The sequence below is a fragment of the Leopardus geoffroyi genome, chromosome C1, assembly GCF_018350155.1.
Source record: "Leopardus geoffroyi isolate Oge1 chromosome C1, O.geoffroyi_Oge1_pat1.0, whole genome shotgun sequence".
NCBI lineage: Eukaryota > Metazoa > Chordata > Mammalia > Carnivora > Felidae > Leopardus > Leopardus geoffroyi.
In genome coordinates, this window is record NC_059328.1 from 28041656 (window position 1) to 28069573 (window position 27918).

Sequence of the window (27918 nt, forward strand, 5' to 3'; positions counted from 1 at the left end):
CCCTGGCCTGAGATATTTTACATGGATCTCAATTAGACTTGGCTTCCCGCCAAGGGAAGTAACTCATCTGGTACATGAAAGGGAAAGTGCCACACCACGTGTACCTCCCACATATTCCACTCACTTAAGGCTCTGTCCGGCCACTGATGGTGAAGCTGAGATGGGTGTCACAGCACATCATGCCGGGGGTCTTTAGAAGGCAAGGACACTAACCGGCAGAGGAAGACCCTGGGGGTGAAGAGTACACACAAAGCAAACTATTTCCTTGGCACACGCTTCCGTATGGGATACGCCCACACCGCATATGGATAGCGAGGTGTGCAGAGGAGGACAGATACTCACATGCTCTGCGCGGGGGCCCAGCTGCGTGTTCCCTGTAGTGGCCTTACTTACTCTGTCTCTGAGGTTACGGTTCCCGGGGTGCCAGGCAGAGGAGGGCTGTCTCAGCTGGGCCCCAACTGCCTTCCCCACCCATTTCAAAGTTGCTTACAAGGCAGAGTACATCCCAGGACGCCCTGAAGTTTTGTGACAATTCACAGGTGCCCGTGAGCCACAGGCATCCACAGTAAAGCCGCAATGGAGAGCCGCAACAGGCGCGCCCCCTTCCTGGCTCTGGGGCTTGAACCTATGGCCCTATGGCTTTAGATGGTTGCCATAAGACCAGAAGAAAATGGAGAAGGTCCAATTTAAAATGCAGAATATATTTTGGTGAGAACGTGGGTATGTGTGTGCCTTCCGGACACTGTGCTCCTTGAGGGAGACTTGTGTAGTTCAGTTACAAAACAAACAGGAACGGGAGGTACCTGCTCACTCCGGAGAAAACCAGCGACATCATGTTGCTCCCCAAGGCGTCTCTGGGGTCCTTATCGGGGAGCCCGCCCCACAGGGGGCCGAGGGTCCCGGGCCAGTACACCTACAGCCCATCCATCATGGCAAGTAGATCATCCCCCTTGCTGGCACTCTGCTTTGGCTGGTCCGTGACCTCCAGCTCCCCCATGATGCGAGCCAGCTCTTCATTCCTTTGCTGGTCCTGTTGGAGAAACACGAGGGGAAGGCAGTGAAAGGGACGTGTCAGCACGACTGCCTCTCTGTGCACCTGGTGTTTAATTTTCATCCCGCCACCATGATGCGGGTCAGTTCCTCACCTGATTGCCAGGCTAGGGGCTCTAGATACATGCTGATTAGAGAGAAGGGAGGGCCAGTGAAGTTCAAGGTTATTAGGAGGTGAGGAGGGGACTAACGTTTGGCTTGTGCAATCGCCCGCACACACCTGAGTAGCTTGTATGTTGATAACTTCGTAGGACAACTCTTCTGGCCTGGTTAGGGCTGCTTGTCTGCATGAGATAGTAGAGAAATGGGTCAAAGGTTAGGGTTTTCTCCCCGACAGCGTGGCACACCGGCGCTTGATAATTTAGAAGCCTATTTTTTCTGCCTCACCTTCTGCCGTTTCCCTCCAGCTTTCTGGCCGTCCTATCCCCAAGCAGTGTACCCTATGCTCCAGAAAGTCAAGTCCCTGTATGTCTCTGTGCCTTTGCGTGTACTGAACTTGGCCAGAATGTTTTTCCCCTTCCTCTGCTTGGCAAACTCCAAGACCAAGCCCAGATGCCAACTCCCTTCATCTGCTGGTGCAAAGTCAATCACTACGTCCTCCATTAGAACATTTATGACTTGGCACTGAACTAACTTGTGTCTGCGTGCATTCTCCTCCTACCCTGCGGGCTCCTGAGGACAGGCTCTAGGTCTTATGCTCTATCTTTGTGTCCCCAGCACTCACCAGAGTGACTCTGACACAGAAGGGCACGGAAGAAGTTAGTTCAACAGGAACAGAGGGCAACTCCCATCCCAAATACTTGGGTGCAAGGAGGATCACATGAGATAATGATGCACGCGTGCTCTACAAACTATGAAGCTTTGTATAAATCTGGGTGGATCACTCTCCCTACTGGTTTTGGAGGAGGCTGCCATATCCCAAAGACTCATGCTCTGACTTCCCTCTGGTTTCTTAACAGATTTTTCTTACTATGATTTTCTTGACTTCTGATACTTCTTGTTCAGCTATGCTTTGCTGTGTAAGACATTAGAACTATTTCTTGAATGAATCCAGAAGATGCATGCTATTTAATACTGGTGGATTCTTCTTCTTTTTTTGAAAGTTTATTTACTTATTTTGAGAGAGAGAGAGAGAGAGAGAGCACGCGTGCGTGTTTTCGCAGAGGAGAGGCAGAGAGAGAGGGAGAGACAGAATACTTTCTCTGTGCTGTCAGCGCAGAGCTCCACGTCAGGCTCGATCTCATAAACCATGAGACCATGACCTGAGCTGAGATCTCCATCTGACGAACCGTGAGATCATGACCTGAGCCTAGATCAAGAGTCAGACGCTTAACTAACTGAGCCACCCAAGCGTCCCTGGTGGATTCTTCTTTCACTAGGTTATTGAATTTGCTGGTTTTTCCTCTGTGACCTTTACACCTATATTTTAAGTGTTACTGGTTACAATGGTCTTTTTTTTTTTTTTTTTGGTTCTTATCACACTTAGGATTTTTATATATGCCTTGTAAGAAACAGGTTTAAAACGTACTCCTCCTCTTCATCAGTGGTGAAGAGATTCAACCGGAATCCTGGCTCAGGGCCACTGGGTTTCTTAATCTCCATCCCTCCCATCAGCCTGGCCAAGAAATTCAGCTCTTCTTTAGCAAGAGGGTTTGGAGCAATGTTTTCCTGCAGAAACAATTTCATGATTTTTAGCTACATGAAGGTGATCACATTTCCTGCTGAGACCCCGGAGACCCAGGGTGGTATTACAGAACAAGACAAAACAATGACTCTTTACATTATCCGGGGAAGAAATGTGTCCAAACAAAGCATAGAAAAGAGGCTTAACCAAAACGGAAATAATCCACATGAGAAGAAGGACCCTTAGCAAGGCAGCAAACCAGAGATTCTCACACTTTCAAGATGAGCGGAGGGCCCCAAGGGATCCCCCTTCTCCTCAGACGACCTTCCTCCTTGCAGAGGAAGAACATTTCCTCCTCTTTCGTCAGTCTAGTTCCCTCCCTTGAGTCTACAAGTAGCCTCAGCAAAAGCTCCAGGTCCAAGGGCACTGCTTCCATCGGAGCTACCACACTGCCCTCAGGTGGTGACTGTGGTGAACACACCCGGGATCCCTTCCCTCCTCTTGCTGTCTGGCCCCGCTCAACCCTCACCCCTCCTTCCAACCCCGGCTCCTCTAACCCAGCCGCCCCCTGCTCTGCCTCTTCCGCTACTCTGCCTTTCTTTTGTCGCTCTGCCACCAGCCCATTATCTCAAGTAGACTTCTCTCTCGCTTGAGATAAACCCCTCTGCCTCTTGCCTACATGACAAGGTCCAAGTTGTTTAAGCCTCTTTGGGATCAGGCCCCAGTGTCCTGGTACGGGCGGCTCTCTGGCCACCTGCCTCAATTGCGTTATGACCCAGCCACGTGGGAGAGACGCTGCCTCCCCGCTCCCCCCAAACACCACTATGCTCTCTTGTCCCTTGGTGCCTTTGCTTATACTGACACCTTGGTCTGTGGGCCCATTTCTCCTTCTAAGCCAGCTTTGTGTCCCTGGGTTCCCAGCCCACAGAAGTCGTTCAATCAATGTTTGCACACAAGTATTTCATGACTTGTCCTAGAGCTCGCTAGTAGCTAATGCTGTGAAAATTTATAAAGATGGCATTCAGAGAATCTAAAACCCCATTTTGAACGGAGCTACCACATCATTATGTCGGGTAGCACTGCAAAGGGACGGTTTAATGATCAGAACACACGAGCGCTAGACTCAGCAACCACAGACCTAGTGGCACGGGTACAATGCCGTTTCACGTGTCCTGGTGTGTGGTTCCAGCTTAATTATGGTGGTTGAGCCAAGCCTGAAATTACCTAATTAGTCAGATCACTGGAAGTCTTCATGAGAAACTACAATTAAAAACCTTTGTACTTGCAAGGCTGAACTGAGAAGAGTGTAAACAATGAGGGAAACACTGGCTGGCTTTGAAGTCTAGAGTTTCCACCCTTCTCCCCATCCCGGTTTTTGTGTCTAGAAATAAGCTCTGAAGAGGAATAAGGAGGGCGGAAGCTCACCTGGGTCCGTGGAGCTAAGTTTTTTGATGCCCCAGACATATGGGTTTCCACCGGCCGGTTCATACTGTACCTGGTGTCAACAGAAAACTGTGAAAACACTTTCCAGCCCTTTTACACTGACTTGTTTCTAACTCAGAAATACAGCACGTTAACTTTTATCCTGAGACATTAAAAAGCATCCAGAAATGTGCCAGGATTACAGAATATAACTAAGTGGGTAGCAACCACGCAGATTTCATGGCTTCCCAAAGAAAAATACCTGTGAAGTTAGGTGGAAATGGCTCTTCTCGCAAAGTAATGTAGATTACTGAAAAAAACGTGAACAGTACGTGAAGGCCACGCCATTCTGGATCTCCGTGGCAACAAGGGTTTTGGCTAGTGCTCTTCCGTGGCTATTTAAAATTATTTATTTTTCAACCTGTTGAGTTACCTGATGTTTGGGCATCTTGGGGGCCCTTGGAAAATGTCAGGGCTCTGCATTCATTGTATCTGAGGGGAAATTATTTCACTTGTCAGCAGGGGTTTTCACAGGGGAAGTCAAGCAGGTTTTTAAAAATGAAGTGACCTCCCTCAGACTTGAATTCATTCGGGGAGGGAGAATGTGCTTACATATTTGTTCCCAGTTTCAGGACGCGGTCTCCATAAAGTTCAAAAGAACCTTCTTTTGGTGCAGTGACATAGTTTCCACCATGCTTGAATTCTACCTTCTTCACTTCTTTGCCTTTGCTGTCGAACATTCTACAATAAAAGTATGACATGATGGGATGTTCTCCAAGCTTGGGTAGTCCTGGAGGCTTCTTTATTCTTTGTACTACAGGACAAAAAGGAGACTCATGCACTCCTTCAAGATAAAGATGGTGGTGGAGGTAATAATAACAATATTTACCAAGGACATGTGATGTGCCAGGTGCTGTGTAAGCACTTCAGAGCATTATTATCTTATTCATTCTCACAGCAACCATTTCATAGATGAGGAAGTGAATCTTGAAGAACTGGGTGGTTGGCCTCAAGTGTCTGCTAAGTGGCCTAGCTGGGATGAGAACCTGACCTTCTAACTGCTGTGCTTCACTGACGGAAGGCTGGGGTGGGTAGGAACCCGGCACTTTCTATGTGGTGGCCTGCATGTGGGTTTCCTGGCACCCCAAACGTTGGTCTGACAATTACTGTTGACAATTCACCTGATGAGTCCAGGAACTTCAGTTCCCCAGGGAACGGGCCCGGACACCGGCAACACGAAGCGACCGTTGGAATTCTGAACTTTGTCCTTTAGAAATAAGGATACCTGGGAAAAAATACACTTCTTGTCATTTTTCTTGGTATATTTTCCTAGACATAAGCATTCTGAGGATGGAAAGTGTGGAATGGCTTGGGGGTGTTACCCAGTGAGCTTCTAACAACGAGAAAGACTCAGCGTAACTAGCCCTATAGAGTTACAGTGTTTTTCCAAACAGACCTTCTTTTGAGCCGCACAGCAAGTCTTCCAGGTGAGCTGTATTACCCTCGTTTTAAAGATGAGGAAGCTGAGGTTCCCAGAGTGAGGGGACTTGCCCAAAGAGAACAATAAGGATGAGGAACTGGCAGCTCAGAGGTTGAGACACTTTCTCAAGGCCAGCCAGCTCAGAAGGGGCAGAGCTAAAGATTCAACCCTTGTGTTTCTGACTCTGGAGCCTGAGCTTTTGGCCATGTGCTAGACCGGTGGAAAGGGGCCCAAGCAGGTGGATCTGGATCCGGTTGGCCTTAGAGTCTGAAGGTCTTTTATGTGACTGCAAACACCATAATACGCTGATTTCTACTTCCTGGTTGGCTTTTTTTTTTTTTTTTTTTTTTTTTTTTTAAGTAATCTCTACATTCAACGTTGGGCTCAAGTTCATAACCCTGAGATCAAGAGTCACATGCTCTACCAACTGAACCAGCCAGACGCCCCCTGGTTTGCATACTTTGTGTCAAGGTCTGGATCAGATGAAACTCCATCAAGGTTGCAGTAGTTAATCAGTTCTATTGGATCCTGGCTTCCTCATCTGTAAAATGAGATAAATTCGAGGATCCCTTCAAACTCTAAAACTCGACTAGATTTTATTCATAATATCATCAAAAATAAGCATCTGTTGTGTGCAAAGCAGTGAAAATGCAAAGGGGTAAGAGTGTGTAAGATGGCAGTTTGGCACGCTGATGTTAGACCGTCTAGGCTCACACCCCAGCTGGGCCACTCCTTGGCTCTGAGTTTTGGGCAAGTTCTACAACCTTTCCGCGTATCAGTTTTCTGTTTGGCAAACTGGGGGTGATAATAGCATGTATTCAACGGGTAAGTGTTACCTGCTAAATCAGATAATGAAAAAGCACTTATCGCTGCGTCTGACACACAGTAAGTACTCGATACGTGGTAGCTAATACTCTTAGGATTACAGTCCAACCGGACCCAGGACCCGGGCGTAAAATGGCAACAGGGGACAATACACAGCAGGATATGCTGGATGGTATATGCACAGTAGCCCACTGAGGAGAATGACCACAGGCATGGGAGTGGGCAGGGGTGAGTGTGGGTTTGGAGCTGGGCCCGGAAGAAGGTGGGTGTGAAGACACTTTAGAAGCAGAGATGGGAGGGGCACCTGCGTGGCTCAGTTAGTGAAGCATCTGACTCTTGATTTTGGCTCAGGTCACGATCTCCTGGTTTGTGGGTTTGGCTGGAAGCCCTTTAAGGAATTTTTAACCTTAAGATTCTGTGACCAAGAGATGAGAATACAAGCATGGAGAAAGAAAATTTGGAGAGAGAAGTGGGAATATATGCATGTGCTAGACCCTCTGTGAGCCTAATTCTAATAAGGTTGACTGTGTCATAGCAGGTCTGAAACGTATACACTTCAGTCCAGTGTGTGGTTGTGTCTGACCCGACAACCTGCCCTTGGCTGGATGGGACTGTTGGGTCTGTCTGCTTGCCCAGCCCCTCTGCTGGCCCTCAGCTGTTAAGTGTGGCTCTCCTGTCCTTCTCCTCTTCTTTCACCCTTTTTCCCCCCAAGTGACCTCCTCTACTCCCAGTGTTCACCTCTGTGCTGGTGGCGCCCAGATCTCAAGCTGCCTCTTGGTCTCCTACCCTGGTCACTTGGTGCATCTATCCCATTGCCTGTTAGACGTGTCTACCTATGGGTTCCGTGGGATGTACCTCCAATACACCCTGCTCAGAACAGGGTCATCGTTTGTCTTCCCAAACCTGATTCTCCTCTGGTGTTCCCAGTTGTAGCGACTGATGCCACCAGGGCACCACCTCAGCCGTCTGAGTTCCTCTCCTCGCCACCTTCCCGTGTGCATTCAGTCACCAAGCCCTGCAGACCCAGTAATTACTCCTTGTGTCTGGCCCCTCCTCTCCACCCTGGTCCCCAGTGCAGACCTTCGTCATCTCTGGCCTGGCCGCTGCAGGTGCCTCCTAACTGGCCTCCCTGCCCCCCCTCACCTGGTTGTGAGCCATCCTCCATTCTGCAGTGAAGGCCCTTCTTTTTATTTTTTAAAGTTTATTCATTTTTGAGAGAGAGAGAGAGAGAGAGAGAGAGACAGAGAGAGAGAGAGAGAGGCAGAGACTCCCAAGCAGGCTCCATGCTGTCAGTGCAGAGCCCGATGCGGGGCTTGAACCCATGAACCATGAGATCATGACCTGAGCTGAAATCAAGAGTCAGACACTTAACCAACTGAGCCAGCCAGGCACCCGTGAAGAGACACTTCTAAACTTCTATCAGGCTGTGTCCTTTTCCTGCTTTAGTGACTCTCTGCTGCCTGCCAGATAATGTCCAGTTGGCTCGTGTTCTTCTCTGCAGCCATGTTCCTCCTTGAATCCTATGTTCTTGCCATATCCAAACGCTTGCAGCCTTCTGCTGCCTCTGCACCACGAAATACACCAAACAGGTATGTGCCTCATGCCTTTACTGAGATGGTGTTCTCTACTTCGGTGTCCACTTAACCCTGCTCCTATTTTCCCATGGGCCTGGTGAAAATCCATTTTTTAAAAAAGATATCAGATCCTCTATGAAGACTTTTCTTTCTTTCTTTTTTTAAAAAGACATATAAGTAATCTCTACGTCCAATGTGGGGCTTGAACTCACGACCCCAAGATCAAGAGTCACATGCTCCACCGACTGAGCCAGCCAGACACCCCAACTTTTCTGATTCTCTGAGGTAGAAATGACTGCCCCCACCCCCGTGTCCTCCCTCTTTACGCTCTTCTATCTTAAAACCAAACATCTGTAAGGCACTTAGTGCATTTCCCCCTTCTCTAATGAGTTCCTGGGGGCAGGTAGCATGTTTCCTATGGAAAGAGGAAATGAAAGTCACAGGGCTGTGGGTCTGGAGTGCCGGATGAGGCATGTCCCTGAGCAGTCACATTCCCCAGGACGGTGGCTGGGCTCTGCTGGCCAGGAGGAGAGCCAGCCAGGGATGTCAATGCTCCGGGAACATGGGTGAGTGACTGGGCAGTCAGTTTCAGTGAGTGATGAGTGCAGGGCTTTGTGTGGTGTTGGGCTTATCGGTCTGTCCTCACTAGGGGAGGGCCAAGCTGGCGAGGGCAGAATAATGATCTGAAAGCAAGGGGGAAGGTGGTGGAATGCTGACCATGCTTTTTACACCCTACCTGTGGACAAGGGAGGATGACCAGCCTCCACCAAGAGACCAGAAGACTTTGAATGCCGTCTCTATGACTTATATATTCAATTGCTTATTTGACTTTGCTACTCAGATGCCTAATAGGCAAATCAAACTTAGATAAAATTAATTAATTTTTCTACTCAAATATACCTCCCTCAGGCTTTCCCCCTCTCAGTTAATGGCACCACCTGCTGCTCAGGCCAAAAACATAGTCATTCTTCATTATTCTTTCTCTCCCTCCCCATGTCCAATTTCTCAGTAAGTCTTAACTGCTCTTGCCCAGAAGGGATACCCCAAATGTGAAGACTTCTCACTATCTCCACTGGCAGCAAGAACTGTCATTCTCTTTCTTTCTTCCTTTAAAAAAATTTTTTTTTAACATTTATTTATTTTTTCAGAGACAGAGACAGAGCATGAGCTGGGGAGGGGACAGAGAGAGAGGGGGAGTCACAGATTTCGAAGCAGGCTCCAGTCTCTGAGCTGTCAGCACAGAGCCCGATGTGGGGCTCGAACTCATGAACTATGAGATCATGACCTGAGCCGAAGTCGGACACCTAACCGACTGAGCCACCCAGGCGCCCCTCTTTTTTTTTTTTTTTTTTTTTAAGATTTTATTTTTAAGTAATCTCTACACCCAATGTGGAGCTTGAACTTACAACCATGAGATAGAGTCACATACTCCACTGACTGAGCCAGCCAGGTGCCCCAAGAACTTTCATTGTCTTTAAAAAAAATGTTTATTTATTTAATTTTTATTTATAAAATAATAATAATTATTATTATTATTTAAAAGTTTTTTTAATGTTTATTTATTATTGAGAGACAGAGAGAGACAGAGCATGAGCATGGGAGGGGCAGAGAGATGGGGGAGACACAGAATCTGAAGCAGGCTCCAGGCTCTGAGCTGTCAGCACAGAGCCCGATGTGGGGCTTGAACTCACAAACTGTGAGACCATGACCTGAGCTGAAGTTGGACGCCCAACCAACTGAGCCACTCAGGTGCCCCTAAAATAATTATTATTTTATTTTTTTGATAGAGGGCATGAGTGAGCAAAGGGCAGAGAGAGAGAGAGAGAGAGAGAGAGAGAGAATCCCATGCATGCTCTTTGCTGTCACTCACGAACAGTGAGATCATGACCTGAGCCAAAATCAAGAGTTGTATTCTTTTTTTTTTTTTTTTTTTTAATTTTTTTTTTTTTTTTTCAACGTTTATTTATGTTTGGGACAGAGAGAGACAGAGCATGAACGGGGGAGGGGCAGAAAGAGAGGGAGACACAGAATCGGAAACAGGCTCCAGGCTCTGAGCCATCAGCCCAGAGCCCGACGCGGGGCTCGAACTCACGGACCGCGAGATCGTGACCTGGCTGAAGTCGGACGCTTAACCGACTGCGCCACCCAGGCGCCCCAAGAGTTGTATTCTTAACCGACTGAGCCACCCAGGTGCCTCTAAATGGTTTGGTTTTTTTGAGAGAGAGAGAGAGAGAGCACACAAGGGGCAGAGAGGGAGACAGAGGATCCGAAGCAGGCTCTGTGCTGTCAGTGGAAAGCCTGATGCGGGGCTAGAGCCCACGAACTGTGAGATCACGACCTGAGCTGCAGTTGGACGCTTAACTGACTGAGCCACCCAGGGGCCCCAAGAACTTTCATTTTTTACCCAGATTTCTACAGTAGTGTCCTAGCTACAGTCCTATTTCCACCTTTGTCCCATACAGTTCATCTTCCAGAACACAAATCAGATCACGTTATTGTTCACCTTAGGATGCCTGAAATGTTTTCTTTACTCTTAAAATAAACTCCTCACTTGGGTACAAAGCTAAGTCAACTGGTAGGTACCAGTTTAGTTATAACTGGCATCTGTTCTGATGAGTCAGTGCCCACGCCACACAGTTTGTTAACTGTATCACTCCTGCCTACATAGGCTTCACTCACACTGGCTTTGTCTCTGTCCAAGGAACACATCATGCTTTTTCCATCTCAGGATCTTTGAACTTGCTGTCCCTTCAATTTAGATGCACTTCCCTGAGATGTCAACTCATGTGTCTGTCCTCAGAAAGGCTGCCCTTGACATGTCTTTAACTCTATCATCTAAGGATGTGCTGTCCAGTACAGTAGCTACTAGTCAAGTGTGGCTATTAAAATTGACTTGAAAATTCAGTTTCTCTGTCACACTAGCCGTATTTTAAGTGTTCCATAACCATATGTGGCTAGTGGCTATCATGGTAGACAGCACAGATATAGAACATCTCTATCGCGACAGAAAGTGCTATGAGACACTGCTGGTCTAAAGGGACATTCCATCCCAGTTGCTCTCTACAACTTTACCTTATCTTGTCATTTTCCTAAAAGTTATCAGAACCAGAACATGACTTACTTGTCCTCCCCGTCTCTTCCTACTAGTGTAGAACCTCCCCAAGGCAGGGCCTTTGTCTTGTTCACCCATGTATCTCTCACCCTAGTATCTCAGACACTGAGTGAGTATAGAGTAGGCACTCAATAAACATGTGTTGGACTGACTAGCTTCACAGAATGAACTGATTCCAAGGGCGGTGGATAATCGAGGGGAGGTATAGGGAACATTCTATGAAAAGGCAAAGATGGAATGATGTGTCCCAACATCTGAAACAATGGGAAGAACACGAGGAAGGTCCACGAGGGAAGGAAATGGGAATGGGAATGAGAGTCTGGTTGAGGGTAGGTGATCTGAGGAGACTGCCTTTGAGGAGGCAACTCTGCAAGGGTTCTGGAGGGCTGAGGGGGTTGGGGATTGGGATGGTTGTAAAGAACTGCTCAGGATTTCAAGTGGATTCCCACTAACAAATCTAAAGACCATCAAGACTGTTTTGAAAACAGAGAAAATCTGTGTAGGCAATCAGACATTGCGGCCGAGCAGAAACACCTTTAAAGACCAGCCTCGGAAAACCAGCCAAGTGTAACGGAGCAGCAATGGAATATCGTCAGGATATGAGATTCCTATTTTTCTTCATGGACATTCAGATGTTTCACTGCCTGCCTACTTGGCAATTAAAGCTTAATATATTTTGTGGTTTAATATATTTTAATGATTTTGTTATAAACTTATTATTAGGAGTGTCTTTTCATTATAATGGATTTTATCTCGTCAGAATTGAGAAATCAATATGGCTGCTTATATCACTACAATCCATAAAACAATGTCCACACAGGCACCGTCCTGAGAAGAATATGATGCAGGGTTTTCAATATTTTAAAGCAATACAAAACTTAATCTTATTTGTACTTTCATATATTTTTTAAAACTTTAATCGATGACTATGAGAGATCTTAATTTATGTTGGTGTTATTATTACTCCCATCTATGCCGAATAAAATTATTCATGAGGGTTAAAAATGAAATTGGCCTCTGAGTTGAAATCTATTTGTCTTCCCTGGTCCACGGAGAACACATTTCCTCTGGAGAAGGGAACAGACCATATTTTAAAGAGATACATAAGGTAACTGGGCAAGAATGGCGATATCACTGTCTTCCTTGGTCCATTTGAAAACTGCTGAGATTTGTTATCGGCAATTTTATCATCATGGAGCCAAGCGCTGAGGACACCACTACCTGGGCCACCTCAGGCGTCTTCTGCCTGGCCCCTTGGCACCCTGTTTCCCTAGGACAGCAGTGGCAGGGTGCTCCTGGGGCCACCCGCTCACTCACCCGGATGTGCAGGTCCTGGAAGAAGGTGAGGAGGGTCTGCCGGATCAGCTGGAACTCCCCCGCAGAGAGGCCCCCGTATGTCTGCCAGAGGCAAAGCAGAAAGAAGCACTTCACTTCCAGAAATGAGGTGGGAAGGGCAGACAGGCAGGGCTAGGCGGGCACTCAGGGGCTGGAGCCAGAGAGGCCAACAGGGGACTCAGGGAACTCGGCTGCTGGGGGAGGAGGGGCGGCAGGAGAGCCAGCCTGGCTCCCTCCCCAGGGGGAGAGACCCCATTATGGTACCCTTCACTTCTCCCTTCTCCTGTTCAGATTTAGCAGAACATCCACCATGAACTCCTTCTCAGAGGGGTCAGGAGAAAATGGCCGTGCTCGTGCTCTGTGTCATTGCTTTCCCAGCGTTGAAGGCAACGGTGAGAGCGCATAAGATGGGAAGGCCTATTATATGACCTTTTAATCTATTTTTAGATACTTGTAGATTTTTAGAATTTTGGGGAGAGTGGCAGGCTTTGCCTATTCTGTCTGTCATAGAATCTAGCTGTTCTTTTTTTTTTTTTAAGATGTTTATTTTATTTATATTTTGAGAGAAAGAGAGAGAGACAGAAAGAGAGAGGAGGGAGGGGCAGAGAGAGGGGGAGAGAGAGAATCTCAAGCAGGCTCTGCACTGTCAGCACAGAGCCCCAAAGACGTGAGGCTCGAACTCACAACAGTGAGATCATGATGTGAGCCGAAATCAAGAGTCGGACACTTAACTGACTGAGTCACCCAGGAGCCCCAGAATCCAACTGTTCTTATCAGGGGGAATGAGAATAAGAACAGGGCTGAGGGATGATGAACTGGTGGTGACCTCTTACTTCAGTCAGCTGCCGGAAAATCTCCTCCACTTGATGCAGGATGGCTGGGGAGTCTTGGATGAATCCCTTGATGGCATCTAAATGATTGAAAGTGACGAGCAACACATCCTTGGGGCGGGGGCACAGCAATACTTGGTGTTTGAAAGCCATAGTCATCAGGTCATAGAGCTGAGCAAAATAAAGGGGATCAGAGAAGTAGACATCAGCACCTCCACACAATCATTCGGTCAAGCATTTACTGAAAACCAGTTCTCGGCATATCATACAGCTCAGGTGACCACGTCAGTGATCACTCAAACCAAGATACTTTTGAGAGTCAAAGGGGATAACATTAGTAATTAAGCCAGAGCAGCAGGAGGAGCATGAAGCCAGACCAGTGGAGGAGCATTCCTGAGAAAACCAGGATTTCTGGTCAGCTCACATGTGTCCCTAATGGAACACGTTTGGGACAGTATCGGCAGCCACGGGGCCCTGGACTGGTGCTGGCCTCAGAGAGCGAAAACCCAAAAGCCAGCCCTCCACCACTGTGGCTGATGTGCTGGATGGCCCTGGCCAAGTCCCTCCACCTCTCTGAGCCTGAGCTTTCACATGTGTAAAAATTATTCCCTAATTTCCTGTCATTGCAGAACTGCTGAGAGGAGGCAGGGAGATGGTATGTGCACATGTGGTAAGTGTAAGGTCCCACAACCATGTAGGAGCAGTTTTAAATGCGGAACGGTACTTAACGAGATATCAACAAGCCCCCCATGTGGTCTGACCGCCCATGAGCGGGAAGAGGCGAGACACTGGTGAGGACCAAAGTGGTCAGGATAGGTTTTGAGGGAGCAGAAGGCTGCAGTCATAGGTTCACACCGACTGAGGGAGGGGATAGGCATTCTAGCTGAGGGCAACAGCATGTAGGAGGGCCTGAAGGCAGCAAGGAGTATGCTATTTTCCTGGGAGAAGGAGGAGGACAGCCTGATTGGAGAGGGGAATTCGTGTTGGGGTCGGTGGGAAACAAAGTTGGATAAGTATGGCAAGATTAGAATATTAAAGGTTTTAGAAAGACAGGCAAACTTATTTACTTATTTATTTTTAATTTTTTTTTTAATGTTTATTTTTGAGAAACAGAGAGACAGAGCACAAGCGGGGGAAGGGCAGAAAGAGAGACGGAGACACAGAATCCCAAGCAGGCTCCAGGCTCCGAGCTGTTAGCACAGAACCCGAAGCGGGGCTCGGACTTACGAACCACGAGATCATGACCTGAGCCGAAGTCGGACGCTTAACTGAGTCACCCAAGCGCTCCAAGGCAGGCAAAATAATTTAGAATAGACGTGGTGGGGATTAGAGAGCTACTAAATTTTTCCGAGCTGTCATGATAGAGGTAGTGGTTAAGCCAGATCAGTGAGTCTGGCAATGATAAAATGAGATGGAGTGGAAGGGAGACTGGAGTTGGGGAGATTGGCTAGGACCTGGCTCCTGATAGGTGTGTAATAACATCTAGTGACTACAAGAATGAAAGAAACTGGGCTCGGTCTGTTACATCCGGCGTCGGGCTTCCAGCTCAGGTCATGAACTTGTGGTTCATGGGTTCAAGCCCGGCATCCAGCTCCGTGCTGATGGTGCGGAGCCTGCTTACGATTCTCCCTCTCTCTCTGCCTCTCCGCTGCTCACGGTTTCTCTCTCTCTCAAATTAAATAAATAAAAACTTAAAAAAAAAAAAAGAATGAAAGAAACTTTGCTGGAGTAATCCAGATGTAAGGCCTGGTATAAAGATGGTGGGCATGGAAAAGGCAGGGAAAGGAAGCACACGTGACTCTTCAAAGGAAAAGCGTCACATGTGGTGACTGCCTGACTAGGTTTGGGGACGAAGATAAGGGCTGTCTGAAATGCGTTTTCCATCTAGTGCTGAGGAGAAGGCCAATGCTGACAGTGGCAGGGCAGTCTGGGGGATGCGGGGCAGAAGGAAGCAGTCTGGGAGAGAAGCTACCGGCACGTTCGAGGCAGGGTGGAGACTACAAGCTATGACGATCTAGTGTGGTGCTGAGCACGATCACATACATCACCTAGTTTGGTCCTATTTAATCTTCACACGGACTCTATGATGTAGAGGTTAGCCCAAGTTTAAAAACGAAGAGACTTGCCTAATTTTACATAGCTGGTAGTAAGTGGCAGGGTGAGATTTGAACTCAGGATGGTCAGATCCTAAGGCAAGAGGAGCACTCTGGTGTGTGTGTGTGTGTGTGTGTGTGTGTGAACATAAAATACTAAAGATATAGATTTGAGACTCTCTGCCGTCATTGCCAGACATGAAGCACCTGCTGTGGATAGGACACCATGCAAAGAATCAAGGATAAAAACAGGTATAAGATGAAGAAATGAAAATTCAGATTATTCAGTAAATTGAGTCTCATAGCTTGTAACTAGTAGAGCTAGATACTCGAATCCAGGTTAAAAAATTTTTTTAATTTATTTACTCTTGAGGGAGTGTGCATACATGTGAGCGGGGGAGGGGCAGAGAGAGAGGGAGAGAGAGGGAGAATCCCAAGCAGGCTCCTTGCTGTCAGCGCAGAGCCTGACGCAGGGCTCGATCCCACGAATTGTGAGATCGTGACCCAAGCCGAAATCAAGGGTTGGATGCTTAACCCACTGAGCCCCCCAGGTACCCCAAGAATCTAGGTTTTTTGATTCCAAATTCTGTGTGCTTTCTCTATGAAAACGTAGACCTTCTTAAAGGCAGAAGAGTGAGCAGAGCAGAGAAGATGATTAACACTGATTGAACATCTATTACGTGCCAAGCCTAGGTGTGCTATGTTTTCTCATTGAATCCTCCTTGAACTGATACAAACAAGCTATTATTATCCCCATTTTATAGATGAGAAACCAGAGGCCCAGGGAGATCAAGTAACTTTCCAGAAGTAAGTGAGAGGGGGTAAGGGCACAGTTAAAGCCAGTCTGTCTCCCCAAGATTCCCAGCTTCCAGCATTAAGTGAGCACTGATTTTGCACACTCAGTGCTCACTGTCAGTCCTCAGGATTTTAAAACCTTCACATAACGGAGACACTAAAAAATAAATTATTTAAAAATTATTATTGTTATTGCTATTATTAAAAATAACTGAAGCCCATATTTCATTCAGATTTCATTAGTTTCCCCTAACGTCCTGTTTCTGTTCCAGGACCCCACATTACGTTTAGTCATCAGGTCCCTTAGGCCTCTCTTGGCTGTGACAGTTTCTCTAACTTTGCTTGGTTTTGGTGGCCTTGTGAGCTTTGAGTACTGGTTAGGTACTTTGTAACGTGACCTCCAAATGTCATCTGACGTTCTTCTCACGATTAGACCGGGGTTGTGAGTGTTCGGGGGTGGGGGGGGAGACCACAGGGGTCGAGTGCCACCCTCATCACATCCCATCGGGGTACATACTACCAACATGACTTATCACTGTTGACGTGGACCTTGGTCGTCCCGGTGGAGGTAATGTTTGTCATTTCTCCACTGGAAGTTAGCTGTCCCCCTCCCCTTCTGTACTGGCCTCTTTGGAAGGAAGTCACTGAGTGCAGCCCCCACACAGGGAGTGCGGGGTTATGCTCTCCTTTCTTGATGGCAGAGCATGCTCTGAACAGGAGATTCTTCTGAATAGGAGATTTGTCTGTTCTCTGCCATTTATTTATTTGAAATTATCGTTTTAAAAATCAGAGTGCCCCAACAATTTGTTCCCCAAAGGACTAGATATGTTCATGTTCTAAGTAAAGACTGAGCAGTATAGAATTTGCTTTTAAAAATGTCTGGTTTCCTCATCGCAAAGCTTAGATTTGTTAAGAATGAAGCAGAATTAGTGTTTAGGGTGGGGCACCTGTGTTGGGTTGAAGTTCCTAGGTGTGTTCCTAGTGTTCCCAAATATGGGCACGGATGCCAGCCCTCTCTGGGCAGGTGGAAGGACACGAACATCAGAGGGGTTGGGATGGATGACTTGAGGTCCTTTCTAACTCCAAAACTCAATACCAACACCTGATACTTGTGAGTGGCTTTTTTTTTTTTTTTCTTTTTGGCAAGGCACCATTGCATACATCATCTCATTTGACCCAGTCTGTGCTCATCCACAAAGGGTACAAGAGGTGCAACCAAGGGGACAGAGGCAGCTGTCTGCTCTCACCTTATCCATGCTGGCCTGGTTCAGTCTCATAATGGAGGCATGAGCCAGGCGGTCGTAGATGGTCCTCAGGGCCTTCTTGGAGTAGAGCTCTTGGGGTTTGAACAATTCCTCCATAAACTTTCGATTGAACATGGTTGAGATGATGTCGTGCAGAACTGTAGAGACAAGAGAGAATACAGCTGAGCGAGGTACTGGAGGAAGCTGTATTCGGGAAATGGTCTCTGTGTGTGAATGGGATGCAGGGGCCGGTCTAAGCAGAGCTGGGGATGCTGATGTGCTGGTGAGATGTGCTCCCTTGGGATAAACCACACAGGTGTCCCAATAGAAAGCAGGGCCCAGAGTGCCTTATGAGCCTGTCCCAGAGCAAACATAAATGTGACAATGTATAAATGTGTCATGCTTTAGGGGCTATAAGCCACTTTTATACAGGTATTATCTCACTTGATGGGGGAAATGTTTCTTCTTTCTTTAAAAAAGATTCCTATGAACATTTTCGATCTCTTCTTTTTTTTTTAAAAAAAATTCTTTTTTTCAACGTTTATTTATTTTTGGGACAGAGAGAGACAGAGCATGAATGGGGGAGGGTCAGAGAGAGAGGGAGACACAGAATCGGAAACAGGCTCCAGGCTCTGAGCCATCAGCCCAGAGCCCGACGCGGGGCTCGAACTCACGGACCGCGAGATCGTGACCTGGCTGAAGTCGGACGCTTAACCGACTGCGCCAGCCAGGTGCCCCTCAATCTCTTCCTTGAAATGAGAGGCAGTATTGCTCTTTTTGTTTGTTTAGCTAATCTGTAACGTTTTTACTTAAAATTAAATTTCATAAAAATGGGACCAATAATGGTAATTGACTCTGTTTAAAGAAAAAATACTTTATGAAAATAGACAAGTCTACCCACTGGTTAGAGATTTCTAGTGTTTCTACAAGACATGTACTTCATGCACCATTTTAGAATGCCTTGATTTCTACATTTGATCTATAATATTGATATTACACTGTGGTGATATGTCTCAGTGTTGTTCAAATGGACAGTTTCCATCTGGTGAGAATAAAAGTCCTAAGGCATGTGCAAACCAAAGTGCCTATAATTCTAGTTGTTCATTCACTCATTCAATTAACTATTTTGTGCTGCTCAAATAACATTAGTTGAGGGCTAGGAAAACCATCTGGTACAAGAAATAGGACCAGGTATGTATGAACACAGACTATTCTTAATTAAGCCAGATATATGCTGACCTCAAGGTGAGAGTATATGAATGCTGAGAATATACATTCATAGCAATTAAAACTTGCAAGAAAACTGATTATTTAGAATAATGATACAAAATCAATTACTAAACATGAGTGATTATCACCGAAGGATACAAATGCCCCTTTCTCTTGCCACACAAAGGTGGCACCAGGTGATTGGTTGTGACCATGAATTTTGGAGACTGAAGGCAAGGTAGTATGTTCACGTCATACCTTTAAGTCATGGATAGAAGTACCCTGAGCGCTCAGGCCAGCACTAAAAAGCATCTAGGCGCCTGGCTGGCTCAGTTGGTGGAGTGTGCGACTCTTGATCTTGGGGTTGTGAGTTTGAGCCCACGTTGGGTGTAGAGATTCCTTAAAAAAAATAAAATCTTAAAAAAAAAAGCATCTCGAAGAACATTTTGGGGGGAAAGGGGAGCTGGGGGCTAGTTGTGTCTAAATCTTTTTTTTTTTAATGTTTATTTATTTATTTTTAAGAGAGAATGTGTGAGCAGGGGAGAGGGGCAGAGAGAGAGAGGGAGACAGAGGATTTGAAGCAGGCTCTGCGCTGACAGCAGAGAGCCTGATGCGGGCCTTGGACTTAGGAACCATGAGGTCATGACCTGAGCCAAAGTCAGACACTTAACCGACTGAGCCACCCAGGCACCCCAAGGCTGTTTTTAAATCTTACATGGAAGGGCTACGGAGAAAGAGCGGAAGCCCCCTCCCCACCTTTTTTAACAGAAAAGAACTAAATGACTGTGGCTCCTTGCAGAAGTGTTGAACTCACACTTGACCTTAGGACTTCACTCTAGGCTCTATCTTCTTTGTGAGGAAGAACTCCATTACCAATATAGGGTAGGCGTCACCTCTGACAATTTGAACCCATTGCAACATGCCCCTAATGTGCACTAACATTTCCCCAGTGTGGAGAGTTTGGGGACATATGAACTCTTCTGGGTTTGCTTCATGAATGGTCTTTTGTCTTTGGCCAAAACAAGCAAGGGCCTGCAAGGAACTGGGTTTCCTAACCCTGTTCTTACCGTAGCCTAGATCAAGTGCAGAATTTGCAAGGGAATAGGTACAAATGCAAAGCCACATATAAGCCCTCAAAAGAAAGAATTTGAAGAATTTTCCAGATTTATGTAGGGCAAGGAGGAGTGCCAAAGAGGAAGAATTCCAGTTGAAGAATCACATCAGCTCTGGTTATGTCAGTGTTTACAAAAGCTGCCATTTACCTGGGTGCTGGGTCGTTTCTCTAGAGTCTTTGAGTCCCTAGCAGCTTAGACCCAAATACATCAGTTCTAAAAGAAAGAAAATTTCAGGGTGAGTGTTAGTCACTCTGGCAAAGCAAAAAGCAAAGTGAAACCTTTCCCTCTGGGAAGTGAATAGGCCACGTATCACCATGGCTCCTTGTACCAGAACAACCAGAAAGTTTACCTGTCATTAGGAGCACCGTGCACCCTGTCTCTGTGGGCAGGGCGGTGAACACAAATGCCCCCAAAGAAGAAATGACCGTTTTATGATTGGGCTCTGGCACCCAGGGCTCTCGCCTCTCAAATTTAAGTCTTTGGAAAGAGTATGGGGGCACAAATTAACAGGCTTACAGCTCACAATGCGCTTTACCCGGCACTTGGTTGAGGCGGGCCTAAATCTGTACCGGACTCGAGATAAATGCCAGGGCGCGAGGAATGGAAGGCTGGCCTTCCCTAGAGAAGCAGTCCATGCTATATTGAAGTTAAACCCGAGAAACGATTTTAAGCAGACCTGTCGGTCTGTCTTGGTGTTAGCTTTCGGCACTCACATGAGCTCTGCCTAATTTCACGAGGCAGGAATGTGCTAGGAGCTAGGCGACAGCCTGCAGGGACTAAGGGCAGGGAAGGAAGTAATTTTTAACAGGTGCATCAGAGAGGGTTAGTAGCTGAGTTCTTAACATATCAGGCTGCTTGTCCTGGGTTCTGACTATGAGGTCAGGTTCTGCTTGTTATTTAAAAATGCCTCAGTTGGGGCGCCTGGGTGGCTCAGTCGGTTAAGCGGCCGACTTCGGCTCAGGTCATGATCTCGCGGTCCGTGAGTTCGAGCCCCGCATCAGGCTCTGTGTGGCTAGCTCAGAGCCTGGAGCCTGTTTCAGATTGTGTGTCTCCCTCTCTCTGACCCTCCCCTGTTCATGCTCTGTCTCTCTCTGCCTCAAAAATAAATAAACATTAAAAAAAATTTTTTAAATGCCTAAGTTAAAATAAATTCCAGTGATTCAATTATGTATACTCACAGCCTTCATAATTCACGTCTCACCTGAAATTCCACCATGTGTCAAGAGGTGGGCCAAAAAACGCTCAAGAGAAGTGGTAAAATGCAATAAAAGTGTTTCGAGGACTTTAGGTGTGTTTTTCTTGGATCCTGGCCTAGATGAAATAATTCTCTTGATGAAAGCAACTGGGTTTTTAAAAATTTTTTAAATGTTTGTCAATTTTTGAGAGACAGAGTACAAGCAGGGGAAGAGCAGAAAGAGAGGGACACAGGATCTGAAGCAGGCTCCAGGCTCTGAGCCGTCAGCACAGAGCCTGACACGGGGCTTGAACCCACGAACAGTGAGATCGTGACCTGAGCCAAAGTCAGATGCTTAACCGACTGAGCCACCCACGCACCCCTGAAGGCAACTGGGTTTTTACCAACTACCTCTGCTCTACATTTCATTGTTATGGGGAATATGCAATTTGGAACCGAGCCTAAAAGGGAGAAGCTGCTACTTCCAGGTGGTTACCATTTTTGAAACCTTACTATGTTCCAGGCACTGGGCTTAGAACTTTCCGTGCATTATCTCATTTAAACCCCGAGACAACACTGAATTACTCTCCTTATTCTATCAAGGAGGACCACTGAATCTTAGACAGGTTAAAGTCCAAGGTCACGTAGCTGGTGGTGGAAGTGAAATTAGGATGGGTGTTTGATTTTACCGTCTGTGCTCTTACATATTACGTATGTCATCTCCTCGGCATACTTGGTATGGTGAGAACATTTAAAATCTTGAGGACGATGGCCGATGGCGTGCATAAACTGCACCCAAATGTCAAGTGATGGAAGGTACTTGTGACATTTAAAGGTGGGGAAGGCTAAGGTTTTATTCTGGGGAACTGGCCAAATTTTCAGGTTTGCTGCTGGTTGTAGGTGAAGGGGAAACTGAAGATTTGGCACGATTAGGTCCTGGTGCATGCATACTGCAGCCCACAGTCCTGGCGGCTGTGCAGCCACAGGCTCCCATTTTTCTCTGTTGCTCAGTAGAGATCTCTGTGTGCTAAGGAGAACGGCTCGGGGAGGAGCACCGGTGTGGAAGCGCAATTCTTTGGCTGCACGATACTGTCACATAATGGTTTTGAGGACTACCGGATAGGACAGTCTCCCCAGATGTGTAGCTGCTGTCTTGGTGGTCCCTGTCAAACTTGGCACTGATGAGAAGAGACAAATACCTAGGGAGCCATATGGTCCTTTGGCCAAAGTTTGCTTGGTTTTCATCTTACGTGCTGCATTTATTTAAGTAAGAGATTCCACCATACAACCAACGTCTTGGCTAAAGAGAAACTCACGCCTGTGTTTTCCCTTAGGAGTATTTAGAGTGGTCCCACAGGAAGCCCAACGATACAGGACCGAGTGAGCCTGTGGATGCAGACTGAACGCATGCAGCCCAGAGATAGCATACCTCGTTTTCTGTCCACCTCTGTCCATTCATCTACATGAAGCATATAAAAAGAAAACACCAGTTCATGAAGCAAGAACATTTTTTTCAAGGAGGCTTTAAAAACACCAATTCCGACGTTGTGGCCTATGAAACTTTAGTTTGCACGTGGGCAGTGACGTCTAATGCGGATACCCTGCCTTCCATTTGAGACTTTGGAAAGGACGACAGGTAAATAACAAGTTCCAAAAGAGCCCTGGAGAGGCTATGTCTTTTAGAGGGGGGCCTCGTGGGAGAGGAAACCCAGGAGAAACCAGCTACCTTGGGGTTGATCTTGAAAGGCCTGAGGAGTCATTTTCTCTGATGCTGTGAGAATACACACCATTCAAAGGCTTTTACAAACACTAACTTTCATGAGGAAGACTCCCCAGAGTAGGTAGAGAGAGGATTTTGTTTTTCTACAACCTGATTTTTTTTGATTAAGATTTCCCTTTCCAGAGTACAGATGGAACTGCTCCAGATAGAAAACTTGAAAGGTGAACCAAAAGGAAAAAATGTCCATTTGTTTCTGATTTACTTTTTCCATATAGATGCATGACTCCCGTGTAAAAAGAGGGCAATAATGAGGGGACCGCTGTAAAGAAAGCCCCTGAGGACAAAAGCGGGTGGGGACATGCCAAGAGGAAACCAAATGAGGAGAAAGGTACTTGGCTGGAGAAATCCGTGAGAATCAAGACCCTTTATAGGTTGAGATCCGGCTCTACCATTTGCTAGCTATGTAACTTCAAGCAATTTATTGAACCTCAGTTTCTTCATCTGTAAAATGGGGATCGGAACGGCACCTACATCATAGGGTTGCTGTGGGGATGAAGCAGGTAACACGCATCAAACACTTAGCTGGCTTCTCTTCTGGCTCCGCTTTCTGTACTGCACAACTCTGGACACTACCCATAAAGGATGAAATGTGGCTTTTTTCTTTCCTTAATTTTCTTGGGGCAGATTTCAATGTTGAACTCCAATACCACGCCCTCTAAGCAGGGTTCTACGTGCATCCACATTCTTATTTATTTATTTATTTATTTATTTATTTATTTATTGCATCCACATTTTAAACACATTTTGTAATTAATGGTCTCTTTTGGAAACATTTGCAAAATAGGTTGTTTCAGAGGTGATTTCTGAAGTTATAATCGAGCATCCATGCGCCTTCAACATACAGCACCAACAGCACCTAAGAAATCAGTTTGAAAGCACAGCCAGTGCCATGCCCTAACTGGTGGCAAAAGGTTCCCACTGCAAGGTTAGACTCCTCTGGGAAAATTCACCATCTTTTTCCCCACAAGTCACAGGCTTTTGGAGAGAAAATACTGGGGAAGCAGCACCAAGAACCTGGCCTTCTTGGAGCAGTGGCTCCCTGCTGCTGGCAAAATCGGGTCCTGGGTAAGGGCACTCCTGCAGGCAATGACAGCTCCAGCAGAGGTCGCTCTAGTGCTGTGCGCCCCACGTCCCTGTCCTCCTGAGGACCTCAGGAAGGTAAAAACCACGTCCTGACTTTCTGTTATTTTTCCTGATGACTTGGTTGCAACAATTTCACTTTAGTATTTTTTTTTTAATTTTTTTTTCAACGTTTATTTATTTTTGGGACAGAGAGAGACAGAGCATGAACGGGGGAGGGGCAGAGAGAGAGGGAGACACAGAATCGGAAACAGGCTCCAGGCTCTGAGCCATCAGCCCAGAGCCCGACGCCGGGCTCGAACTCACGGACCGCGAGATCGTGACCTGGCTGAAGTCGGACGCTTAACCGACTGCGCCACCCAGGCGCCCCTCACTTTAGTATTTTGAATGGGAGGAAGGCTCAAGATTATCCAGAGCTGCCTGCTAAATTGGAACTAGAAAAATAAAAACAGTATCTCCCCACCATTTGCTGTGATCTGCTTGTCCTGGAAAAATCACTTACTGGCTCTATGTCTCAGTTTCCCCTTCTGTAAAATGAGGAATGTAAACAAAATGTAATAGGGTCTTATTTAGGAGTATTTTTGAGAGGACAGGAGGCAAAGGCAGCTTTTATTATTCTTGCTATTGCTTAAAACGTGGGACATTCATATGCAACACTCAGAAGTTGCCCCACAGAGACGGCACTTCCTTTCTGTTGAATGCTAAACTAGAGGCTGCATTGTGGCGAAAAACTGCAATATGTGTGCTGGCCCTGTGGGAGCGGGATGGCCTCCAGGAGACCAATTAGTTGTGTAAGATAATGAAAACACCTAGAAGAAATATGATTTCCATTCACGGCATCAACGAGGACTTGTTTACCGTGTCTGGTGTTTTATCGGCCTCTGTGCGCCAGTAATGGCCACAGTCGCTCCTGCAGCTACGCCAACTCTCAATGGGGGGACAGAAGGGTGTTTCTCAGCTTTGTGAATCCTGAGCCCTCTACCCTGTTTTGTCACTGTCGTCTACAAGTCCCCATGAGCCAGCTACCCTCTGTCATTCCTTTCATAAAATCAGTGGGGTATGTTGGATACGTTTTTCAAAGCTCTCCCTCTCTTCCCCACCTCCCACCCCCCCCTCCCAAAGATTCTGATACAGTCCCCCCACGTATGGAAGTATAGTGCAGCAGTTGAGGACATATTCATTGAGAGTGTGAGCTCTGGAGCCTGATGACCTGGGTTCAAATCCTTTACTCTTCCTCCTACTGGCTATGTAACCCTGGGCAAATTAGCTTCCCCAACTGTAAAAAGGGGATAGTATTACCTAAAGGATAGTATAGCTGTGGGGATTAAGGTCTTCAGAGAGGTCCTTGGTACACGGTAAGTGCTTAGTAAATGTTTATTGTTGTTGTTAGGAAGATATGTCAGCTCCCCCCCGCCCCGTTTTAGAATCAGTTGCTGGATGAGACTGATCCCAAGCCCTGAATTCTGTGAATACACAGAACGGCTTGGATCAGGCTCCACCCAGCATCTCACAGGATGTCTGACACTCACCCAAACCGTGGAAGGAAGGAACCAGCGAGTGGATGTGAATTGCTAACCATGGTCGAAACTCCCTAGAGCTGCGCTCAGCAAACCCAGAAGGACTATAGCTCCTGAAGACAAAGGAAACCGGTCCCTTCGTATTCAGAGGGTCTTGTCCTGACCCCCCTCTTGAAAGCCAGCACCTGCTACTCATTGTGCAAAATATGCTGAATACAAGATCTCATTCAATTCTTACAACTTTGCTGTAAGTATGTATGATTCCCATTTTATGGAAAAAGAAACGGTCTTATGGAGGTTACACTCCAAAATCACACAGCTGGTTAAATGGCAGAGCTACAGTTGGAACCCAGTTGTATGACTGCATTGAGTGTGCTCTTAATTGCTAATTTACACTGTCTTCTGAGATGCAGGCAGCCAGGGCAAGGACTACCTGTCAGCTCACTAGTGCCATCAGGCGCAGTGAAATCACAGAACATATGGGCCAAGGAAGACAGAACCCTCTTGAGGAAGAAATGGCAACATCATATCAAACAGCCAATTTAGATTATCAGTTCAACAAACACTGACTCAACACCAATTTATTCTGGCCTAGGCATTACGCTAGGTGCTAGAGTACAAAGCTGAATAAAACCCTCACGTGTGGGGGAGACACCCAAAGACTGTTTCAGTATAACATGGCCAGTGACAAGGTAGGGAGAGGCATGCATGGAGTGCTATGGGAGGATTCTCAGACCCTTTCCCCATCTTCCCGAAGGAGATGATTCTTAAGCTGAAAATGCAGGATGGAAGGGGAACTATCAGCACAGAAATGGCAGGTTTGGGGTAGAATGGGGATTACTAGCATGGAAATCTGAATGCGCATGCTTTAAATGTAGACCTATGATTAAGATACACAGTAGGAGGCAGGCGGTGGTGGAAGGTAGGACTGCAGAGGTGGAGAGAGATCATGTCAGCGAGGGCCCTGAATCATCCTGCCAAAGACTTGGTCTCCATCCAAACAGCAGTGGAAAGCTGACAAAGGGTTTTGAGTAGCGGGGAGTATGGACAGATTTGCATTTTAGAAAGCTCACAGGCGGCAGTGTGCAGAATGAATGGAGGGGGTATGCTGCAGGGAACTCTTTTTATCTCTTTGTGCATAGACTTGGACTCAATCGCACAGGCACAACAGTGAATATCTGAATATGTATGCTTAACGTCTGAATATGCACGTTTAACATCAGTTGAACATACAGACTGTTGGAGAGAATAAATTTTTAATCTTGGGTCGTGTCAGTTACCTTTATATCAACTCTTCTTTCTCTACCTTGAAATACAGATTTCTTTCATACTTAATCCCAGGAAACTTGGTGAAAGCGGATGTTGGTTGAGGGGAAGGAAAAGAGGGAGAGGATAAGGGTGGCGGAGAGTTCTGGGTGGTCATTTCTCCGGAAATTAGACGTGGTGTATATGGGTGACAGCGTTTGCATTTTAGAAACTCTCATATAATTATCTCCAGAACTGCCTTCTCTTCCAGTAATTGTAAAGAGAATAACTTAAAACTCACTTGTGTTTTCTTATTTATCTGTTATTCCAGAACCCCATCTTTCTAGAAATAGCTTCTGAAAAGAGCAAGACTTGCCTCCAGTTCATGAAGGAGGCTACTACACAGAGGACAGGAGAATCCACACCTCGTTGGAGTAGAGGATTCTTGGACTGGCAAGGAGTTTGTCGCCAGGTGGTGGGCGGCTGGGACTCCTACATTTGGGAGGGATCATTTGTCAAGAGAGATTGGGAGATCATCTCTCCAATTTGAGGGAGCGGGGAGGAAATTGGAGGTGAGGGTGTCAGGTCCCCTAATGATATACCTTAGCGCGGGTATTTAATCCTTCTGCTGCGAAAATTTTTTTTTTTGGAGAATTTGACTCCTGAGGGGCTCTGACCAGACGGGGCTGTGGCGTTATGGGGCTGGCTATAGGAGCGCGGGGTGCAGCGGTGTTGGTCAGTCTGCAGGGGGGCCTGGCTGGGGGGGACGGGGTCCGGCTGCGAGCGCCGGGCGGCGGGGAGGGGGCCGGGCTGCGGGGCGTGGGGCTGGCTGCGCGGGCCGGGCGCCTCTCACCTTTGCGGGCCTTGTCTCCCGGGATGTTCTGGGCCCGCAGCCGCTGGTCCAGGATGTAAAGCATCTCCCCGCCCAAGTTCAAGAAGAGCAGCGGTAGCGTCCGCACCGACATGGTGCCAGATACCAGCGGGGCAGGCGACGAGCCCCGGGGTTGGGTGGCGGGAGGCCTAGACTCACAGCCGCCGCGTCCCCTCGCTTGGTTGCCAGGGTAACGCGGCGGGTGGCCGAGGAAGCCAATCAGCGGGCCGCTTGTTGGGAGGCGCCCGAGGCGGACGCTTATTGGGCCGCCGGCTGCCGCCTCCGTGGTGGATTGGGCCTCGCGGTTCGAGCGCCGCTTTCGTCTCCAGCTGGGGTGGCTGGGCTGCCCCCTGCCGGAGGACGCGGAAAGCCCGAGCAAAACTTCGGAGCGGGCAGCCGGACCTGGGGTGGAATCCCGGCCCCGCCCTTTCCGAGCTCTGCGAGGCTGGCCTTCCCTATACGTGGAGGGGTCACCCGCCACACAAGGTTGCAGAGAGGAATCCCTGAGATCGTGCAAAATGCCCCGAAAGCCCTCAGTAAATC

At 47.2% G+C, this 27918-nt stretch overlaps 1 protein-coding gene across 5 annotated transcripts; it reads right to left on the reverse strand.

Moving 5' to 3' along the window:
* Nucleotides 1-680: 680 nt before the first annotated feature.
* OSCP1 (organic solute carrier partner 1) lies at nucleotides 681-27571 on the reverse strand. 5 transcript variants are annotated; one of them, XM_045476754.1, is made up of 11 exons: nucleotides 27358-27571; nucleotides 22312-22341; nucleotides 17388-17542; nucleotides 13256-13423; nucleotides 12405-12485; nucleotides 5278-5381; nucleotides 4709-4837; nucleotides 4100-4169; nucleotides 2579-2718; nucleotides 1271-1334; nucleotides 681-1030 (listed from the first exon to the last, which is right to left on the reverse strand). In XM_045476754.1, exons 1-11 carry the CDS (start codon nucleotides 27467-27469, stop codon nucleotides 914-916), a joined length of 1170 nt encoding a protein of 389 aa, XP_045332710.1. In that variant the 5' UTR covers nucleotides 27470-27571; the 3' UTR covers nucleotides 681-913. The 5 variants fall into 5 exon arrangements, with proteins under 5 accessions (XP_045332710.1, XP_045332708.1, XP_045332712.1 ...); XM_045476752.1 differs by having other exon boundaries at nucleotides 12405-12518; XM_045476756.1 differs by lacking the exon at nucleotides 22312-22341 and adding an exon at nucleotides 18852-18992 and having other exon boundaries at nucleotides 12405-12518; nucleotides 27358-27470.
* Nucleotides 27572-27918: the final 347 nt, after the last annotated feature.

Coding starts and splice junctions, on each gene's coding strand:
- OSCP1 (XM_045476752.1), bottom strand. CDS start 27,469: ATGTCGGTGCGGACGCTACCGCTGCTCTTCTTGAACTTGGGCGGGGAG. Junction 17,543..22,311: donor AGAGGTGGACAGAAAACGAG/GTATGCTATCTC, acceptor TTGTCTCTACAG/TTCTGCACGACATCATCTCA. Junction 2,719..4,099: donor ACTTAGCTCCACGGACCCAG/GTGAGCTTCCGC, acceptor TTGTTTCTGCAG/GAAAACATTGCTCCAAACCC.